The sequence below is a fragment of the Dromiciops gliroides genome, chromosome 1, assembly GCF_019393635.1.
Source record: "Dromiciops gliroides isolate mDroGli1 chromosome 1, mDroGli1.pri, whole genome shotgun sequence".
Lineage (NCBI taxonomy): Eukaryota > Metazoa > Chordata > Mammalia > Microbiotheria > Microbiotheriidae > Dromiciops > Dromiciops gliroides.
The window spans coordinates 360,658,072-360,678,888 of record NC_057861.1 but is presented as its reverse complement, the minus strand read 5'-3'; the positions used below and the strand labels follow the sequence as shown (position 1 = coordinate 360,678,888).

General features: G+C 37.4%; 1 protein-coding gene across 1 annotated transcript in view; it reads left to right on the top strand.

Annotated features, from left to right (window-relative positions):
- Positions 1–15,927, top strand: part of MARCHF11 (membrane associated ring-CH-type finger 11) — a 155,374-nt gene extending 139,447 nt beyond the window's left edge. The window contains exon 4 of the mRNA XM_043977003.1: positions 15,335–15,927. Coding sequence (XP_043832938.1) covers positions 15,335–15,657 — 323 coding nt within the window. The 3' untranslated portion in view covers positions 15,658–15,927. The remainder of the gene's footprint in view (positions 1–15,334) is intronic.
- The last annotated feature ends 4,890 nt before the right edge of the window (positions 15,928–20,817 follow it).

Here is a 20,817-nt window from a genome sequence, read left to right as displayed (position 1 = left end):
TGCTGGAGCATAAAGTATTGTAAACTCAGTCTAGAGCAGGTTGGAGTGAAAATGTGCAGAGCTTTGAATGACAAAGAAGAGTTTGTTATTCAGATGGTGGTGGTTTGGCCTACCTGGTCCATACAACCTCCGATTTTACCATCCGGTGCCTTAGTATCTGTTACTAATGAAAAGAAGGAAGCGACAGACTTACAACAAAGGAAATAAGACTGGGGTCATTGGTCCTACACCAATAATGGAAGAGAATGAGTTCTGTTTTGTACATGTTGAGCTTGAAATATCTATGTAGCATCCAGCTGAAGATGTCTAGCAAGTTGATATTGAACTGGAGTTTAGAAGAGAGAGATGAGAGCAGAATGGAAATTTTGGAGTCATCTTATTAGAAATTAAAACTGGGGCAGCCCAGTGGATAAAGCACTGGCCCTGGATTCAGGAGGACCTGAGTTCAAATCTGGCCTCAGGCACTTGACATTTACTAGCTGTGTGACCCTGGGCAAGTCACTTAACCCTCGTTGCCCCGCCCGCCCCCAAATTATAACTCAACGCTTCGGTTCCCAGGAGATTCCCAGGAGATCACCAAGAGAAAGGGAAGAGAAGAGGACCCATTTCAGAATATTGGGGGTACTTAGCAGTGGAAAGATGTTTTTGATTGATCACTACAGAGAGAAGAATATTTTCTAGAAAATGACCCTTAAACACTTCCCTGGTACATCAGAGGCCATCTAGAAAAACCCCTTCATTTTATAGATAAGAAAATTGAGATACAGGTAGGATAAGTGACTTGTCCAAAGCTACACAGGTAGTCACTATGAGAGGTAAGCTTTCAATTTCAGTATATTGCAATGCAAATAAATAGCCAACCCTTGATTATCTGAACTCTCAATGGAATGGCAAGGGTGGGAGGATAAAGAAGAGGAAAATCTAAGTATCATTCAATTTGATTTTAGTACTACTCACATTAGAATGTAAATGTGTATGGTCTTCAGGGAATTTAATTTAAATCAAAGTATTAATCTACACTGCGGAACTGACATAGTATTCAGAAAGCAGTTTGGCTTTCTCATCCTCGACCAGCTCAAATCATCCTCGTAATGTACTCCATTTTAGGAGTAGGGAACATCATTCAGACTTAATGATGTAGACCTTTAGCCTTAAAGTGGAGCTATTCTCTCTTAAAGCTTCCTGAGAGCAGAAAAAATGGCTGTTAGTTAAGTGTTGGAATTTCAGATTAAGAGCCAAGATGTCAACAAAGCTAGTGCTTGAAGATGTTGACTGCCAAGGAACCGGAAAAGTGAAATTTGCCATAGGTTGCCATACAAAATCAGTTGATTATTTATTTATTTAATATTTATTATTATTATTTACTAATTTTGCCCCCTGAATTTTTCTTAAGAATTGCTTGATTCTCCAAACACTTCAGCTTTGTCTTCTGTCAGTCTCTCATAAAGACTGACTTAAGGAGGATTGATAAGAGTTCTTGGAGAGGTTTCCATGAGGGCTCTGCTGCTCAAATGCCCCTTATTTTCCAAGATACTTGGGCCAAGCTTAGGTCACTTTCTTCTATCATATGTATTTTAAATCTGATGGGATTCATCACTGACCCTTTTTATCTTTAGCAGAGAAGTCCTTCCTAAAATTGTTTTAAGAAAAATTGCTTCCATAAGGTTCTGTTGCTAAATTACAGATTTTTATTATTGCATGTGCAATAATTACCTTATTTCTGAAATTAAAGAATAAATGGTCAGGACAGAAAGTGATCAATGGAAACCTACCCATTCCCAGTGATAAAAATATCTGTCTAGGTCCTCTTGAATTTTTCATGCTGGGTTTTTTTTTTAAGCTAGAGGGATTAAGAGATAAAAAAAGATGGGCCTCTTTACTTGATTTAAATGTACTAGGAAGTTAATCAGGTTGAGATATTTCTACCTTTCTACACTAATTGTAATATAAACTAAAAAAAATTTCCCTCTAGTAAAGTCATATTTATCAAGAGACAGTTTTATGTAGTTGTAATAGGACTTTTCATAGTTTAATGAAATCCATGCAAAACACTATGGGCATATATTGCAGCCTTTTTGAAAATCAATTTAAAATAATTCATAATTTATCCAGCCATGGCTACTTGGGGATGCATAAGAAATCTATTTTAAGGATATGCACAAACTGGAAAACATATTGAGCATTTCAGCACCCAGTAGTAAACACAGCATCGTTCTGTAGTCATAGGCCACATTTACATGAATATTGACCTTTTAAAGGGTCAGCATTTGCCTTATGTTTTTGATAATTCAGCATCTGTTGTTTTATTTTAATAGCAAAGAAATGAAAATAGCATGATTTTAACCTTCTAACCACACAGCTTAAAATCTAGTCATAAGGTATGTTCCTAGATGGGAGGGACCTCTTTTTTTCTCTTTTATATCCTAGAAACTAGCATAGTACCTGGCATCATTGAATGAAAATACATATTTCTTGGCTCTTTGGGAACATGAGAACATCATACATGGACAAGTAATGAAAGCTTTTTTCACATCTAATTATAGATCCATCTAACCATTAATTATCTACATATAGTTTATCTACTGTCTGTAGGTTTTGTATGGTAAATTCTTAATTCTAGTAGCTCCTAGGACATTTCTTCCCATGGTTCAGAGAATGCAGCCCTGTGTTGTTATTAGCTACAACAAAACATAATTTGGAAAGTATCTAGTGCTAAGGAAAAGAACACACAACATAGCATGTATTCCAAACAACAATAACAAGATTTGTACATTATCTACTCTTGTGGATCATCTGTGAAAATACATTAAAAATGGGCCTATTTAATCCACGAAAATAGATTCTAAACATTTCCTGTCATCTCCTGAAACATATAGCACTGTGGATTGCACGTAGAAAGTGTTCAATACATTTTTGTTATGAATGATTGGGGGTTTAGGTGAAAAGGTTAAATATTATAAATGCTATTAGTGGCTTCTGGTCTTAGGATCCTTTCCTGTTAATAATGCCTATGAAGCATGGGAAGGATGGCTTGGTGATGACTATTGGCTGTACATTAACTCAGATCACTAAATGTGATTACAGCCTGTCAGTTTTCTAGAAAAATGTTCTTGTCAAGTCAACAAACATTTATTAAGGTCTTTCTTTGTACAAGGCACTGTGCTAAGAGCTGGGAATACAAAATCCAGAAAGTCCCTTCCCTCAGGGAGCTTTGATTTTTTTTTTTTTTTTTTGGTAGAAGACAATACATAAAAGCAAGCTATAAGGAAGGAAATACACATTTATGTAGCACCTGCAATGTGCCTGGCACTGTGCTAGGCACACTGCAAATGTTGTCTCATGTGATTTTCACAACAGCCCCGTGAGGTAGGTGCTGTTATTAAATTCTGTTACAGTTGAGTAATTTGAGGCAGATGGAAGTTAAGTGACTTGCCCAGCTAGTCTGAGACTGGATTTGAACTATTCCAACATTCTATCCACCACACCACCTGGCTGCCTTAGGAGGAGGGAGAAGAATGCCCAAAGGGGACCTTGAAGAGAAAGTAGAGCAAGCCCAAGAGAAGGGCCAGGAGGCAGCCTGGAGAAGAATGAAGACGTACGTGGGCGACTTCCTTAAGTTGTTCTGGGAGGGAACACAAAGATGGAAGGAACTTCCTAAGTAGGAAGTCCAGAGCTGGAGGGAGCTTCCAGGGTGCACAGCTTTCTGAGGCATTGTAAGCTAAAAAGTACAGGAGGAGAGACAGGAACACAGTTTGAGAGAGAGGAGTTAGTCAGTTATCACTAAGTATTTATTAAGTACCTGCTCTGTCCCAGGTACTGTCCTAAAGGCTGGGGATACAAAGAAAGGCAAATGATAGTCCCTGCCCTCAAGGAGCTTACAATCTAATGAGGACGACAACAGGGAAATAAATGTGCGACAACAACAAAATTTAACAGAGGGAAGGCATTGGAAGAAAGAGGGATTGGGAAATGCTACCTGTAGAAAGTGAGATTTTCGTTAGGAGTCAAAAGCCAGGGAGGCCCGGAAACTTGGCCCTGGAAGTGGAAATTTGATATACTGTATAGAGATTGATTTAAAAGGATTAAGCAAGTTCCATCAAAAAGGGGATTTCTTGGGGAAAGTCACTAGAAAGAGTTTGGATGACCTCCTTTGCTGCAGAAATGGTCCCTCAAAGTCACCAAAAGATTAAAAAAAAATCCCTTTTCCTCCTAAATAAAAGATCAGCCTTTGGGAAAGGTTGTTAAGTATTCCACCATTTGGGTCATTGGAGGTGGCTTCTTTCAAGCTACAAAATAATTAGAATGAATATGAAATGTATTGAACACTTCTGAATTTAGAATGTTTTTTTTACTGGTGAAGCAATCGCAGTTGCTGTTCACGGCTCTGAGCAGAAAGATTGGGAGACTCTCAGGATTCAGCGCCTCACTGGAAGCCAACATCAAGAGCCCTTTTATGAGGGTGAGATAGACGGCCTCAGCAGCAACCAGTCCTCTGGGAGTCTATGTTTCCAGACAGAGGTTCTGTTTCAGGGATGGCACCTCCTAGCACCTCCTCCTGGCAAGGTCATGTCCCACCAGGGCAGCCCTCTGAGGCCAGGGAACTCTAGCCCATCCCCCTTGCCTGGGTTCCTGAGCAGCCACAGACATCAAACTCCTACAATTTCAAGGGCCTCCCAAAACATCTACATATCGCATAACATCTCCCCACACTTCCTAAGACTTGAGGGAAGTCACAAGTAGCTCATGTTCAGAAAAGAGTGGGAGTCTCTGAATCGACATCACCAGAAAAAATCCAGTCAATTTAAAAGTACTTGTTAAGTACCTACTATGTGCTAGGCGATGTGCTAAGTATTGGGGATACAAAGAAAGGCAAAAACACTCACTGCCCTTAAGAAGCTGATAGTCTTAATGGGAGAGACATGTAAATAAGTACATGCAAAGAGCTATAGAGGGTAGATGAGAGCTAATCTTGATCTTCTTCTTCTGCCCAATATAAAATTATTTGTTTTAAGAGATGGACTCCCATCTTTTACCTGCTAAACATCACTTGGAAACAATGGCATTAAAAACTAGTAAGGGAAGTCCACAAAATTGGGGCTTAGGTATAGGAGGCTTTCCAGAGAACATGACCTGGGGTGGGGTGGGGGTCTGAAAGGCAGAGGGTAGGAGATGAGTGGTTGTTGCATCTGTCTAGTATTGACCCCTAGAAGGACAGAAGAACAGCATTTCAGAGTTGGAAGGAGCCCCAGGGCCCATGCAGCCCACCCTGCATCTGAACAGTAATCCCTTTTTCAATATCCCTAACCAGATATCATCCAGTCTGTAGTTAGGTCAGTCAAGAGGAAAAAGTCACTGGGCTTTAAGGGCATGTGTCAGACCCTTCAGGAAAGTTACCTAGAGTGATCTTCCTCTGGCTCCACGAATCACTACAATGTGTTCTTTAGAACAACAGCTCCTTGCTGTTGCAGAGAGAACAGACAAATTGCTCCTAAACCCTTGGCTTAAATTTCAGGGCTTGCCCTCAAAAGGTGTGAAAAGGGTCTAAATTGGGCTAAATTGTAGTTGTTATTAGATTACTAAATCTGATCTTTTTATGGCTACTAGCAGATCTAGTCTTTGCTGTGTATACACATACACACTCAAGCACCCCACTCCCCCCAACCCTGCCTCCCCTGCCCCTCACCCCACCCCCCAACACAGCAGGCCTTACCATTGGAGGAGCTTCAAACTCTTCCAATGTTAGGTTCTTTAGGGGAATAGAGTGTTCTTTTGGTAATAATAGTTCTTCATCTTAATTATATACATACATTACATATATATTCACACACACACACACACACTCACACTCACACACACTTGAGTTCAATGATAGAGGCCAGCATTCCTGATAGAGACTATTCTTCAGGTTCATAATATCTGTACAGACTCTGAGCTAACAAATAAGAAGACCTGACAGGTGCTGGAAGGATCTATCATAAGAGGTTGTAGGCTTTATTTAACCATTAGTTTATACATTTTATGTGTTCCTTTACTTTTTGATACTGTGCTAGATGAAATGTTTGTTTTTTTAAAAATTGGTTTTATATTGTATTATCAGGTGTTGCTACTTATTTTTATAAACATTTCTTTGTAGATGGATATCTGTGTCTATCATCTATCCACACTCACAAATAGCACTTTATTTCATGTATTTCCATATAACTTGAGTGCAGTCACAGGCCATGAAATGTAACAATGATCTTGTAACCTAATGTCAGTGGGACTCCTATGCCCCAAATATTACATGGAAAGGTTATCTTACAGAACCTTACAACAGTAATATAGTGATTGTGTTAGGCAGTTCTCTATTTCTAAAGGTTTCCTGAATTTTGAATGCAGCAGACCTTCCCAGTGACTGCAAAAGGAACTCAAAATAGTAAGTCTCCTTAGGGCACAGAAAGAGAGTGTTCTTTGTTATTTAAAATATAATGGTAATACGAGATTTTTATCTCAATTACCTGTTTTGGGAAGTCATTGCAATCCTTTTTTTTTCTGAGCTATAAATTATAGGATTTTATGTGCCTCCATTAGTATGCTTATTAATTTCTCTAAAGGTCATTATCTCATTGGATTACCATTGATTTGTTACTTTTTATTCCCTGGGAGAGAAGGGGATTGAGTCTAGAACTTAATCTCTAGTACTAGGTTCACCATTTCTTTAGTTTCTCAACTTATTAATGACTGAATGATTTTCTTATGCGGTCGCCTGAAAAAACCTCCCTTGCAGCATTTACATTCTGGTATGGCTTTGTTGATTTTCAAGGCTTATTAAAGAAATTAATATTCATTTCTTTTAAAAAGTTTTTAATATAGAGGAGGCCAAATCTGACTAGGCATAGGGTTCTTTCCCAATTTTGTGGACGTTACTGAAATTGCAGTTTTTCTGTCTCCTTAACTTTTTTTTTTTAACCTAGAAAGGGGTTAGTTTCACCTGAATTTAAAGCAGTGGTTAGGGAAGAAGAAAGATGTAGAAGTGATGGCACTAGAATTCCCTAGCAAGTCTCTTGAGTATGAGTAGACAGTCTCAAACTATAAAAACCTATCATAAGTTTGTGAAAGATAGTGGGGACCAGCTTGTACAAATCTATCAATTGAAGAGGACATTTTTCTCTTGAAAAATACTACAGTGTGCCTTTTTATTATAGTAGCTTTAATCTATGTCTGAAGAAGAATTCTGACATCATCCAAGAGGGCACAGGAGAGATGATTCCCTAAAAGCTAAACATTTTGGGTCATTTCTTTAAAGGTGAATCTTTTTATAACTCCAGCTTACATCCCTTCATTCTCTTCTGTAACTAGAACTTTTTGAACCAGTGAAAAGTCAGTAGTTTAATTTCTACAAATTGTGGTTTTATTGGAGGAAAATTGCAGATAAAGAAGCTGATAGTATCCAAATGGTCAGTTTCCAGAGGAATCATTCATTTAATAGCATCAATGATATTGGTAATAATGCAGCTCAATGAACATTCTTCACCTGTAAGACTTCAACTGGTCAGGAACATTTCTTAGCTGGAAACACTAACAGGGGGAATACAAGGCTTTAGAATGCGAGCCACCTGTTTTCTCATTTACCTCCCAAGAAGTGGGCCTTGAGAGATATCTAAATGTTTCAGACGTGTTTACAAGAACTAAGATTATTAGTGTAAATTAATATTCTTCGGCTGTAAAAGAATTTTGTAGAAATTTCTCTAAATACATGAAGCAAGGGCCTGGGATGACTCAGACATTCTGGCCAAGGAGAGCACAGCCCTGTTCTCAGGATATTATTTCAGAATGGCAATGTGTGGCAAAGGAACACATACCTATTTAGGCTTACAGGAAACACCCGCCCAAGGTCTCAGTGGATACTTATATAATTATAGACATAGATGAAGAATATTTTCTTTCTAAAAACCTAGGGGTAATGTGGTTTGGTCTGTCCAGTCTCAAAAGCTTTCATCTATGCTAATACAGAAAGGAATGTTTTCTAACAATGGCTCATATCAGCGAAGAGAAGGGAAAACATCTGACTCATTGCACCAGAAACCACAGCCCTTGATTGGCAAAAGGTTGTTTTGATGAGAGTTATCTGTGTCAAGTACTCGTGTCTCAGCTGTGGACTTGGTGAATAGATCATGAAAGAAGCAAACAAGTCTGGATAATTGTGTATCCTATTTGATTCCCATTTTCCTGACCTGAAGTAAAGAATCTCACTGATATTAAATGAACAGAAGAATTTTTGTTCCAGGAAAGAAATAAGAAAAATGCAAAATTGCAGCTATGACATGGCATTTGTGTGTGCTGGACAAAGTTGGAACATCATACCACCTGGGTTTTTACTTTCTACCAGGGAGAGTCTTCACTATAACACATACAACTTGACTTAAACAAAATAAAAATCTCATATCACATAGAATAGAATTTTCTGATATTAAACAGACATGTATTTAGAAAACATATTAAAAAGCAGTCCTCATCAGTCATTCCCTTTTGTGTGTCAGGACCCAGGGGGGTGCTACCTGTCTTTCCTACCCACCTTTCCAAGCTCTATATATGATGGTAGTCTCTGATCTGTATTTTTGTATAGTCCATATATTATTGAAGATATTCCCAGTACCCTAAACCTGAAAGACAAGGCAAACAAATAGGTGGTCCCCTGTTGGCTGCAAGGATTACGAGTTTTAATTAGACATTTCAATTGAGATCTGTTAAAATATTCCCCCAAAAGAAACCAATAATGTACATATGTATGATTTGCCCTAAAGAATGTTATACTCAAATCCTGAGACTCTGGGCCAGACACTTCAGCTATTGAAGAGGTAAGAGATAATTAAGTACAGCTGTTCCCCCTTTGCTTGCTACAAGGACAAGTCCACTGACACCTTTTTCTAGGAAATGGGCTCTAGGCTAATCCATCTAGGGTGGACAGATAAAATAAAATGGTCTAACACAAATAAGCCTCAATCCCAGAAAATATTCATTTGCAGAATATGTGCTTTGTTGAGTTCTTAGAGCCAGAACCCTGCTTGCATTCAGATCAGGTTTTGCATTTTCATTGGTGATCAAAAGCTGTGAGGAGCAAGCACGATTCTGCTTCTCTTTTTCATTCAGGAGGACACTGCAGTGTACCCTGTAGGTCAGAAGGAGGAGAGAGCTTATTCCTTTCAACCCTCTCTAGCCAAGGAGGTTGCTAGCAGTTGAACATTAAGTTTGCTTTGTCCAATTCATAAGGAAGTTCATACAAGAAAGCAGGTCTCCAACAGCTTAAGAGGTATAGCAAAATCAATATCTTTATGTAAGTGCTGGCTCCACCCCCTAAAAGGTTTCCTTTGAACACTTGTGCATCAGAGTGAAGCACATTCACTTCCCTTCAACCACACTTCCCCACCCCAGCAATATAAATCTGTTGAATGATGCTCACATGTCACAGTAGCCTATGAGAGGGAGACCCAGAGTAGTTTTCTTTACTTTAAACGTGGCAATTACAAGAATCCTAGGGTCATAGATTTAGACCTGGAAAGGATCTCATAGTTTTAACTAGTTCAGCCCTTTCCTCTTACAGATGAGGAAACTGAGGCCCAGAGAGATTAAGTAACTTGGTCTAGGCCACACAGATAGTGTTGGGCATCAGGAGTGAAATCTGCAGAGGATAAAAAGCTGGACCGAGAATCAGGAAGACTTGAGTTCAAATCCAGACTCGGACACTTACTAGGGGCCCTGGGCAAGTCACTTGACCTTTGCCTCAGTTTCTTCAATAGTAAAATGGGGATAATAATAGTACCTACTTCCCAGGTAGAAGATAAAAGGATATAATATTTATAAAGAGTTTTGCAAACTTTAAAGCATTATATAAATGCTAGCCATTATTATTATTATTATTATTATTATTATTATTATTATTATTATTATTATTATTATTATTATTATACCAGTAGAGAAATCGATACATCCTTTGACAAATAGAAATTAGATGTACTGATGATGTAATATGTTTACCACGCTGATTCTGTGTGATAAACAGCTGAGACATATTGCTTCCTACAAGCAAGGGTGACTGGTACACATTATCCTTGCAGTGTGGCTCAAGCTGGACTAGCTTTAAAAATAGCCACTTTCAGGTAGCTAGCTCTATTTTTGTCAACTTTATTACTTGTGTGGTAGCCTCTTATCTCCTTCGTATCAAAAAATTCACACAAATTTATCGTTGTGCTCATTCTGGTGTTACCTGTACCTCTTTGAGCATTAAAGGGGTCAGGGGTGAGAGGTGGTCGACTTGATGAGGAACACAGGATATATCCATGAAAGGTGCTGGTGGCTGAGATTACTAGCTGGAAAACTCTTTATCTCTCACAGAAAAAAAAAAAAAAGTGAATGCTTGCATTGTAGTTCGCCAGGCAACAAAGACGAGTCTTTTACTTACTTTATGTCAGTCTGCTTATAGGGGCTCTTCGGTGTTTTACCACTTCAGCAGAAATGAAGGAGTCTATAATGGGGATCCAGCATATGTGACTGATTCCCAAGTGACTTTCCTAGTCTCCACAGCTAACCCATGAAATAGATTACTCATTCCTTTCAAATTGCTTTCTAGTGGGGGCAGCTAAGTGGTGCAGTTGATAAAACACCAGCCCTGGATTCAGGAGGACCTGAGTTCAAATTCGGCCTCAGACTCTTGACACTTACTAGCTGTGTGACCCTGGGCAAGTCACTTAACCCTCATTTCCCTGCAAAAAAACAAACAAGAAATGCTTTCTAGTACCAGTACCTTATGAGTTTGTTGTGAAGATCAAATGAATTGATATATACACAATGCTTTGCAAAGCTTAAATAAAGCATTATATAAATATTATCATTATTGTTATTACTAATCTATGTTACATAAATATGTAGCATAGGTACTTATGGAATTGCCAAGAATAGTGACCAACACTGTATATATACTCACAGCACAGAAGACACCATATTCTTCATCTCAGGACAAGGGAACATCTTGTATCCCAATCTATACCTAGAAAACCTGGGTACCTCCACAGAGAAGGTCCTTTTATTGTATGCAGTTGCCCAGAGTTCTTTGGACTTCCCATGGGCCCTTCTTTCTCAAATTGCTTTAGCTTGTACTTGGTTTCATTAGGGGGCCTGTGTTCCAATGTAATACTTGACAGGGGCTACAGTATAGCTATTGCCTTGGAAGAGGCTATACCTAACAGCTGACAGTCTCATCAGTCCATGTTGTGCTTGTACAGATAGGCCAGCCCTTCTCACCTATCTGAAATTCTGCAGATAAAACAAGATGGTTCTAAAATTCTAAAACATATCTAATAGCATATCATAATCATTCTTCTGAATGTCTTCAAACAAATAAGTCAAAGAAGCTTATTCCATGATACTAGAAATGCCCTCAGCCTCTCTGGTCTGTTTCCTCACCTAGAAAAGGAAGGAGTATATTAGATTAAAGGTCCAAGCTCTAATACTCAGTGTTTCTGAGAAATATCCAGGCTATTGATCTTGGGGAAGTATTTACTTAACAAAACTGAAATAAAGTGATGTCCACAAAATTGTTTAACAAGTAAGTTAGTAGTACAGATGAAGTAAAAAAATAAATTCTGTTCTTTTCTACATGTATTTGGACTGTCTCCTTAGCACGGTGTGTGACAATCAGAGAGCTAGGAATTTGAAATGAATTTATGTAAATGATGCTGTGCTGCTCCCCCTATCTCGTCTTTTAGTCACTATCTTATCTCTAGCTCTTGTGTAAGACTCAATCTCATGCCAAATGCTTTGTCCCATAATTCGGGGCACAAGTAGTTTATAAACAAGCTCTTTTTTGGTATTCAAATGATATGAGATTTATTTACTGCTAAAACTGTGTTAGTTTTAAAAATGATTCTCTAGGCTGAGATCTTAGCTCATACCTCTGAGGAGGATAATCAAATCAGATGGCATTGGCAAGGGGAATAATGGAACTGAAAACTCCAGAGGGCAATAAAATGCTTTTCTTAAGTTGGGGACAGTATATGCAGAGTCTTAATGAGCCTTTCATGCTATTATATAACTAGCACCATACAAAAAAGTTGTAGTATAATTTTTTTTCTAATGAGTTTATTATCTCTATGGCTCCTCATCCATAAAATGAAAGTTATACTAGATGGCCTTGTAAGTTCCTCTGCTTCTAGATATGTGATCTTATGATAAGAATACCACATTGGAGGAGCTGCCATTTTCTGAACATGTAACCCATCTCTTATAAGCAGATATTAAGGTGTGATTGTGGCAAAAGTCCAGAAAACACAAGGCAAAAAGATTGCGATTTCTCCTCTACCACAAGCCTTTCCCCCTCTCACAATGAGATTTCATTATCAGTAACCAATGTTGCTAATGTGTGCTTTTTTGAAAAACAAAATAAAATACAAACAAACCAGTTTCTCTTTCTAGAAGTTATATTGAAGTGAATCCTGTCCCTTAGACTTTAGAGGTCACAGGGGTCATGCCATGTTTTCTGGAATGTTAGTTGGAAAAAAAAATTGTGTCTGCTCCTAGAAAACTCAAAAAAGGAAGAAAAGAGAAAGGCTATGTAGCATATGTTTGACATTGACCTTATTTTAGTAAATTAGAAGTTTCTAGACTGCAAAGATTCTGTCTCTATACTAATGGAAAGTATTTGTGAAAACTAAACATGCCACTAATATCTCAAAATGCAATTAAAGGGAGGCAACACAGACCCAGAATTTCCAGAGGACTGTGCTTTCAAGAGAGATTCAAATAGGAGATTCTTTTCAAATTAATTTTTAAATGTACTCTAAAGATCTATGGGATTTGTTGCTCATCATTTGATAGACTTGCATATTTAGAAAAGAGCTGCTGGAAAGGTAGCGCCAGAAAATGACTTAAAGTGTAGATAATTATTCTGATTTCTGTCCTTGCCCAGGAAATCAATAGAAGATCATAGAGTCCTACAAAATCAGAGGGGGGCTCCAATTGAATGGTTCCTAATCATAGCAAGTACCCACAATGAACCTATCTATTTCATGATATAATTACTTTGTCAAATGTGAATAAATGTTACTCATTGCATAGTACCAATTTTTAAAAATTAAGAATACCATTGTACATTTATATAGTTTCTGCCTCTGTGCCTTATAATAGGCAGATGAATTCTAATTTAGCCTTATCACCATCCTGGTGAAGGCAAAGGGCCCTTATTAGAGCTGCCATTTTAGTGGGGATCAAACTAAACCCAAAAGGTTAAATAACTCTAAGGGATAATTCAATACACTATTCATAAAAGTAGCAATTAAAAGCCAGTTTTTCTGAATCAGGCTTTCTATCTATGACACTGAAACATCCTGTCAATTTGGTTTAAAAACTTTTTTTTTTACTAATCTGATGTAAAATAAAATGAGTAAAAATTATTTGGCACAATTTACTGTTTAACTGAATTCTCAAATTTTTACCAGGGTATTTTGGTGTCAGATTGGCAGCCCAGAGAGATTTGGTATCTACTGTACCTCAATAGCAGATAGGTCTGGGGCTGTTTCATGTCTCTCTTTGTACTCCCAATAGTTAGCACAGTACCTGGCACATAGTAGCCATTTCAAAACACATGTTCTTGTGGTTTGGTTGATTGATTCCTAAATTAATTGTTTGTGAAGAGACATCCATCATTTGATATTCATGGATATTTGGATAGATTTTTGTGGACATAAATGATAAAAATTGATTTAACTCTAAATTTCTATTAGACAGCATCTCTGCACATGTATGCTTTAGGAAATTTATGACAGCCTTTAGCATAGCCCTTTGAATGTAGTACTTGGCAACGTTTGAAATTTTAACCAATTCATACTCTCCCTGTATTGATAGAAATTATATCCCCTCTGTGCCTTCTTATCCAATATGGTTCTGGTCCATGTTTTCAATAAATCACCCATAGAGTAACAACTCTACAATGCATTTTATGTAGATCTTTTACCATTGGCCAATGAATTGCATGAAGTGAATACTCAGTAAATGTTTGTTGGATTCCATGATTTGGACTATAGACACAAACCTTGGGGAAGCCCTTGGGAGGAATTTACTCAACAGCACTATTTCCAAGACCTGTGCTGGCATTAGTATAGATGAACTAAACCATTGAAACTAGCAGGGACCTGAGAGATCATCTCATTTTATATATAGGAAACTGGAGCATAGAGAGTTTGAGTTAACTTACCCAAGGTGGCACAGGTCATTAGTGACTATGTTGGGACTATAATCCAGGTCTTCAAATTCTCCTCTAGAGTGCTGACCATTACTCTCCCTCACATAGCTTTGGTTCTACATAATGAAAAATGGATATTCAGAATAATAACCCTGAGATGAGCAAAAGTCTCACTCCACCAAAGAAAGATTAAATTATGTTCACTTTATAGTACTTATTCTCTCAGGAAAGTATATACTGTAGAAAGATTTTCAGCAATAGAAACTGAAAAAAATATCTGTTAGGCAACTAGAGTATTCAGCTAACTAATCAAATTCAATCCAATAAATATTTGTTAAATGCCTGCTATGTGCCAAATACTGTGCTAAGTGCTGGGTATACAATTCATAAAAAGAAAAGTAGACCCTGCCCTCAAAGAGCTTATAATCTAAACGGGGAGACAACATACAAAAGGAGGCAGGAAAGAGGAAGGGGGAAAGGACACCAGGGGGTACCCAGCCTGGGACATCTTCCATAGAGTTGTAACTAGGCAGAGCAGCGTGAAGTGATCTAAAGTCTGTTTTCTGGCCTCTATGAAGGAAGGTGGAGGAGTTTGGTCCTCTGCCCTGTAAAGAGGTTCAGGGAGATGGTGTCATTCAGGGTTTGCTAGCAGCCACGTGGTACACTTAGAAGTAATGAGCTTAATTTGGGAGGAGCAGCATATTCCATGGAGTTGAAACCAGGCAGAGTAACAGATGCAAAGTGGAATCAGAGCTGCTCATATTCCCTGAACATTGTAGTTAATTAAGGTTATATAATGATATTGCACATTCATAATGATGACCCAAAGGAGATGAAAGACCCGAAAGTGCCTACTGAGACATCAAAGAAAGTCATACTTAGGTTCATTCTCTTCTTAGTAAAATGTATTTTCCTGTATTCTTATTCTTTGTGGTAATCTATTCACGGTATTTAAGAGAATTTCCTATGAACCACAATATTTATCTAGGTAAGAACACTCTATTCCTTGGCCAGGTTGGGGAACAGAGCATTTGACCAGACTTTGAATTGCATATTTGTCCATTAAGATCATGCTCCTAAATTCTGGATTGTAACTTGGCCTTTTCTTTTCCTGGATTTCAGGTCTCATTGTTCATGAAGGGGCAGCAGTTTACAGAGTGTTTAAACGCTGGAGGGCGGTTAATTTGCACTGGGATGTATTAAATTACGACAAAGCCACAGACATAGAAGAAAGTAGCCGAGGAGAGTCTTCAACGAGTAGGACATTATGGTTGCCACTGACAGCTTTGCGAAATAGAAACTTAGTTCACCCCACCCAATTAACCTCACCGAGATTTCAGTGTGGCTATGTACTGTTACACCTGTTCAATCGAATGAGGCCCCATGAAGACTTGTCAGAAGATAACAGCTCGGGGGAGGTTGTGATGAGAGTGACTTCCGTGTAATGAAAATGTAAGGCTGATCCACTGTGGACCTTTGAAACAGCATTGTGGAATGTAGTTGCAATGAATGGTGAAACCACAGCACTTCTAAAAACATATATGAACTTTTTAAAATTTATGCTTTTTATATGAACAATGGAATTGCAAATACATTTTCTGAAAAAAAAAAGTCCCTCTGCTCTTTGTTTTCTGATTTATGGCATCTTTTTATAAGTTGGTACTTGGAATCATTTGAAATATAATTTACATGTTATTAGTGGATACAATGAAGAAACTGATCCTTACAGCCAAAAATATTTTTCTTGCTTGTTTTAAATATATTTTTACCAAACTTTTTTTTTGCACTACGTGTAATTTTTCAGCTTTGCAACTGAGAGAGAAAGATCTTAGGTGGTGGTTACAGACATGTACTAAAGAATCTACCAAATAATTGAGTCAGCTGTGTATTTGTATGCACTCTGCAAGTACTCTGTTTCCTCAGATTATATGGTAGCATAGTGTATATTTGGAGGTGACACAGGGTCATTGTGCAGAATTTCACCTGACATGCTTTCTAACCTTAAAAACTACTTGTCACTGAATTGAGCTAAATTTTCATCTCTGTGTGTGAAATATCCTATATTTTCACATCAGTAAGCTGACAGAGATGCTACATGTCTTAAATAATTGAGACATTTCTAGTTGATCTTATCTTTGAGAACAAATTGGCTTCTGTTAACTAGCAATTCTATTAACTTTACTGACTTTTATTTTGGGGGGAGCTCTATATCTCATTAATCATCTTAACGATCTTCATGGTGAGTAAACTTTTTCCTGAAAGAATTATCTTTCCAGCTTTTAAGATTTATTTTGGGGACACTAGGTGACACAGTAGATAAAGTACTGGCCCTGGATTCAGGAGGACCTGAGTTCAAATCTGGCCTCAGATACTTGACACTTACTAGCTGTGTGACCCTAGGCAAGTCATTTAACCCTCATTGCCCCGCCCCCCCCAAAAGAAAAGTTTTATTTTAGTTTACTATAATGACCACCTATTATTAACATCGGTGCTTCAAAAGTTTGTGATTCCACAAATGCTGATGTTGATCATTCTTTGTCATAAGCAGTGGTCTTCATAAGTTGCTATGGCTGAAAAACTTGGCCACCTGGTGGTCAATCATTTATTGACAAGTCAGTTTCACCAACTTACCTGTTTTGGCACTTGAGAACAGGCATACAATCCATTGCCAGGTGCATGTACATATAACCCTTACAACATGGTAGGACTTGCCAGACCTTATATTCTACTACCAAAAGCCTTGATAACCCAAGGTTGGTGCCATGCTAGGCTGAGATGAACTTGAAGCCATTCATTAAATGAAAGAGAAAAACAACAACACATCTTTCAAAAGCCAGCAGTTTTATTCCTTGGGAAATTTTGTTAACTAATATCACTTGTGAATTTTCTACTTTTCTAAACCTCTTGAAGCATATAATAAATTTCGGTGTATAATTCTTGGAGAAATGAGGAGATAAACATGAACATGTGGGTACTTAAGAAATACTCTGAAATTGTTGATTAGAAGAATCAGGTTTGATTAGTGAATAAATTAAAAACCACGTGCTATTATAAAGCACATTATTACTTAATAACTTTCAAATAGTTATAAATGAAACACTTAATATTTGCCAACACCATTTGTATACCAAACTAACAAGTCCTACAATTGTTCAAATTAATATTATTGCCAATAAGAACAAATGACACTCAAGTGAGGCAGAAAGGTGAGAACTGAAACTTGAAGATTAAGCTATGCATTGAAAAAACAATGGAAGGAGGAAAATGGAGGATGATAGAAATAGATTATATTTTTTTAAAAAACCCTACACCCATTTATATTCCAAAATTCTCTGCCAAAGATAGCAATTAATCATTTGTACATATGAGTTTATCTTTTTCGTGAAAATCATCGACCACATCTAATGAAAAATAATTAGAGATACTGTTTGCATTCAGCTTTACATTCCAATGCTCTAAGGGGATAATAAAAAGACCAGACACAAATTAGGTGTCAGAGTAATAGCATATCTGGCCCGCCCTGATAATTAGATTATACTCTTGGATCCAGATCAACTGACTTAAGCCTAATGCTAATTTTGAAAAAGAAGGCACTAGATCCTTTCCCTGAATTCTTCTATATTGAATGGACACTTTAGCAGAATGGGAATGCACTGAGAGAATCCACTTGGCAAAGTCTTCTCTACTCCTATAACCCTTTCCCCTTTCCCAGCAACAGTGCATGTGTCTATAATTATCTGTGGTACAGGAAGATAATAGTCAGACATACCCATGCCCACTTCAGACCTATAAAAGTTGTACCCTCTCTGAACATTACCTTAGGCTTCAGGAGGAAGAAGTATATCATTAATGGACACTGAATGTTATTACAGAGCAAGCCAAAGAATACACAGGCTGCTGCTTAATAGAATTTTTTTTCAGTATTGTGAAAAACAAATCTCGTTATCAGTCCACGTATGGAAAAATCCACTTCATAAATATAAACATACAATTTCAAAGGGGGACAGCATAACATCCCAACTTCCCTCCAAAAAACAAAACAGAACAATAGAACAAAATAAAATAAAACAAGTCAATGAAAATCACGTTTTACATTGAGAAAAACAACTGAAAATAGTTTAAATATCTCTTTTCCAAATTTTAAAAGAGATTTTCTAACCAGATTCCTAGGAAGAACTGAGGAGATTACCCATTCTCTTTCCTTTTCTTTGGCAGGATATAATTTACTCTTGTCCAATGAAATAAAAATTAACCTGTCTTGAAAGACAGAGGTTATTTTATGATCTTCACTGTATAACTCCTTTCAGTAGCTCATTTTCAAATGTGGTAGCCCTTCTTCATCTACTTAGAGAAATAGGCAGTTCCAAGCAATCCTTCACAAATCCATGGATATTGATACCATCATGCCTTTATTTTTTTCAGGGGTTGTATAATAGATAACAAGAGATATTAAGCAGTCCTCCATTTGTCAATACTTGGGAAGTAACCAACAAAAAAATATTGGGACACAGTTGACGGTGAAACAGCATTTTCAACATTTCCTTCCTGGAATGAGGACTGAACATATTATACAAGGAAGGCATTATGTGTATAATGGAAACTAATTTCTCCTTTTACAAATATCAGAAGCCTCTAGCATAGGAACTCTCAAGATCACAGCCTTAAGATCTAGAAAGAACCTCAGAGGTCATCCAGGTCAATTGCCTTCCTTTTTACCTTTAAGAAAATTGAGTCCCAGCGAGGTTCAAGATTACAAATTCAGGTCCTCTCCATTCTTTTCACTACATCAAACCGCTGATTACTTCATTTACACTGAACAACGATATTTCCATTATTAACTTCCTAATACTTTTTTAGATGATGCATGCTAAAATATAACAAAGATGCTTTTGATATTTTGTCTTGTTTTGCTTCTGATCTCTTGTTTAGGGTTTTGATAAAACATAATTGTTGATAATAGATAATGTAAAGAGTTATTCAGAAGCACAAGTCAACATTTGGTGTTCAATGTATTATGTTAAGTCTCCGCTACCAATCAATGTCAACATATTCTTGACTAACGGGACACATAATTTGTCTGCATTCATCTTTATTATCTTCCTTTTGTACAATTCTATACATTTGAATTCAGTTGACACCAGATAGTTTATTCTTTTGAAAATTGTTTTCGAATTCATCCTGTTCCTAGATGAAGATTTACCAAAAAATGTTTCTGCTTCCATAATTTCTCACAGTTTAAACAAAGTTTAGTTTTCATTATAGCAAGAAACTTTTGATTTATAATTCTTAGAAAAATGCTGAGATGAAGACTTGTACAGTTTCACTGCTCAGAAAAATGAGTCCCAACCCACCTGTGCTGCATACAGAATAGAAGGGAGAAAGACTAAGGAGTAACTGAAAAGGTACGTGCCCCAGAGCTACCTTCACATGAATCCAGTAGTTTCCCAAATGCTCTCCTCTACTGAGTTATACTAGTCTAGCTAGTCATTCATGGTTAACAGTAGATACCTTTTTTTCTTCCTGGGGAAAAAAAACAGCCAGCAGTCCAGAGTCGTTGGGTGAATGATCTTTTGACATGATGATGGAAAAACAAAAGAAGGTGCCTGCTAATAAAATTTTGGAAGTGTGGCTTTTTAAAAGCATAATGTTAAAACCACATATTTTATCCTAATATTTTTTGGTGAGGCAATTGGGGTTAAGTGACTTGCCCAGGGTCACATAGTTAGTAAGTATTTAGTGTCTGAGGCTGGATTTGAACTCAGGTCTTCCTGACTCCAGGGCCAGTGCTCTATTCACTGTGCCAACAAGCTGCCCCCTAATTTTTTAATGATAAATTATTTTGTTTTGAAGGGATTGTTCCAGGTACAATATACCTTTTCTCAGGAAGAATATATATATTTCCAGAATGGAAAGTAGAGATATTTTTTCTAAGAGTTTCAGAGGCTGGAGCCTAACTTAGGAAAATGTTAACAGTACCCTGGGTATTTGAAAAACTTGCTTTATGAGCCTATATAGCAGGAAATATTCTTCACAGCTGATAGACCACAGAAGGTACATTAGCTATGACTGAGAGATCTATAGAGAAGAGCATCTTATTACAATGGTACATTTAGCTGTTCATCACAGTGGCAGCAAGTCTTTATGGCTATAGCAGGTTTTAACCTCCCCAAAAGCTGTAGTACCACCAGGGAACAAAGTGAACAGGGAATGTGAAGGCTAAGTGGGAAAATGTTCTCATTATACCTACAAAGTTATGGAAATTACCATGGGAATTTTAAGACATAATGAAAGGGAGGAAATAGCCCTACCTAGGGAGGCCAATACCATTGATTAGGAGAGAGATTTAATAATAAAAGACAATCATGCTTTAGTTATATCTATGTAATTATAGTGGTTAGTTCATTTTCATAGAGCCAGCTGTCAAAATGATAACTTTGGTTAATTTTCCTCCATTATTCATTCAACTGGAATCTGACAACAAGTATGGGAGCATTATCTCTGGATGGCCACTATTAAAAATCTACCTTTTCAAAAAGTGGATTGAAGCGCACTGACTCTCTTCCCATTGCTTTCATAGCATGGCTTGTCAGACACCTTGGAAGGCA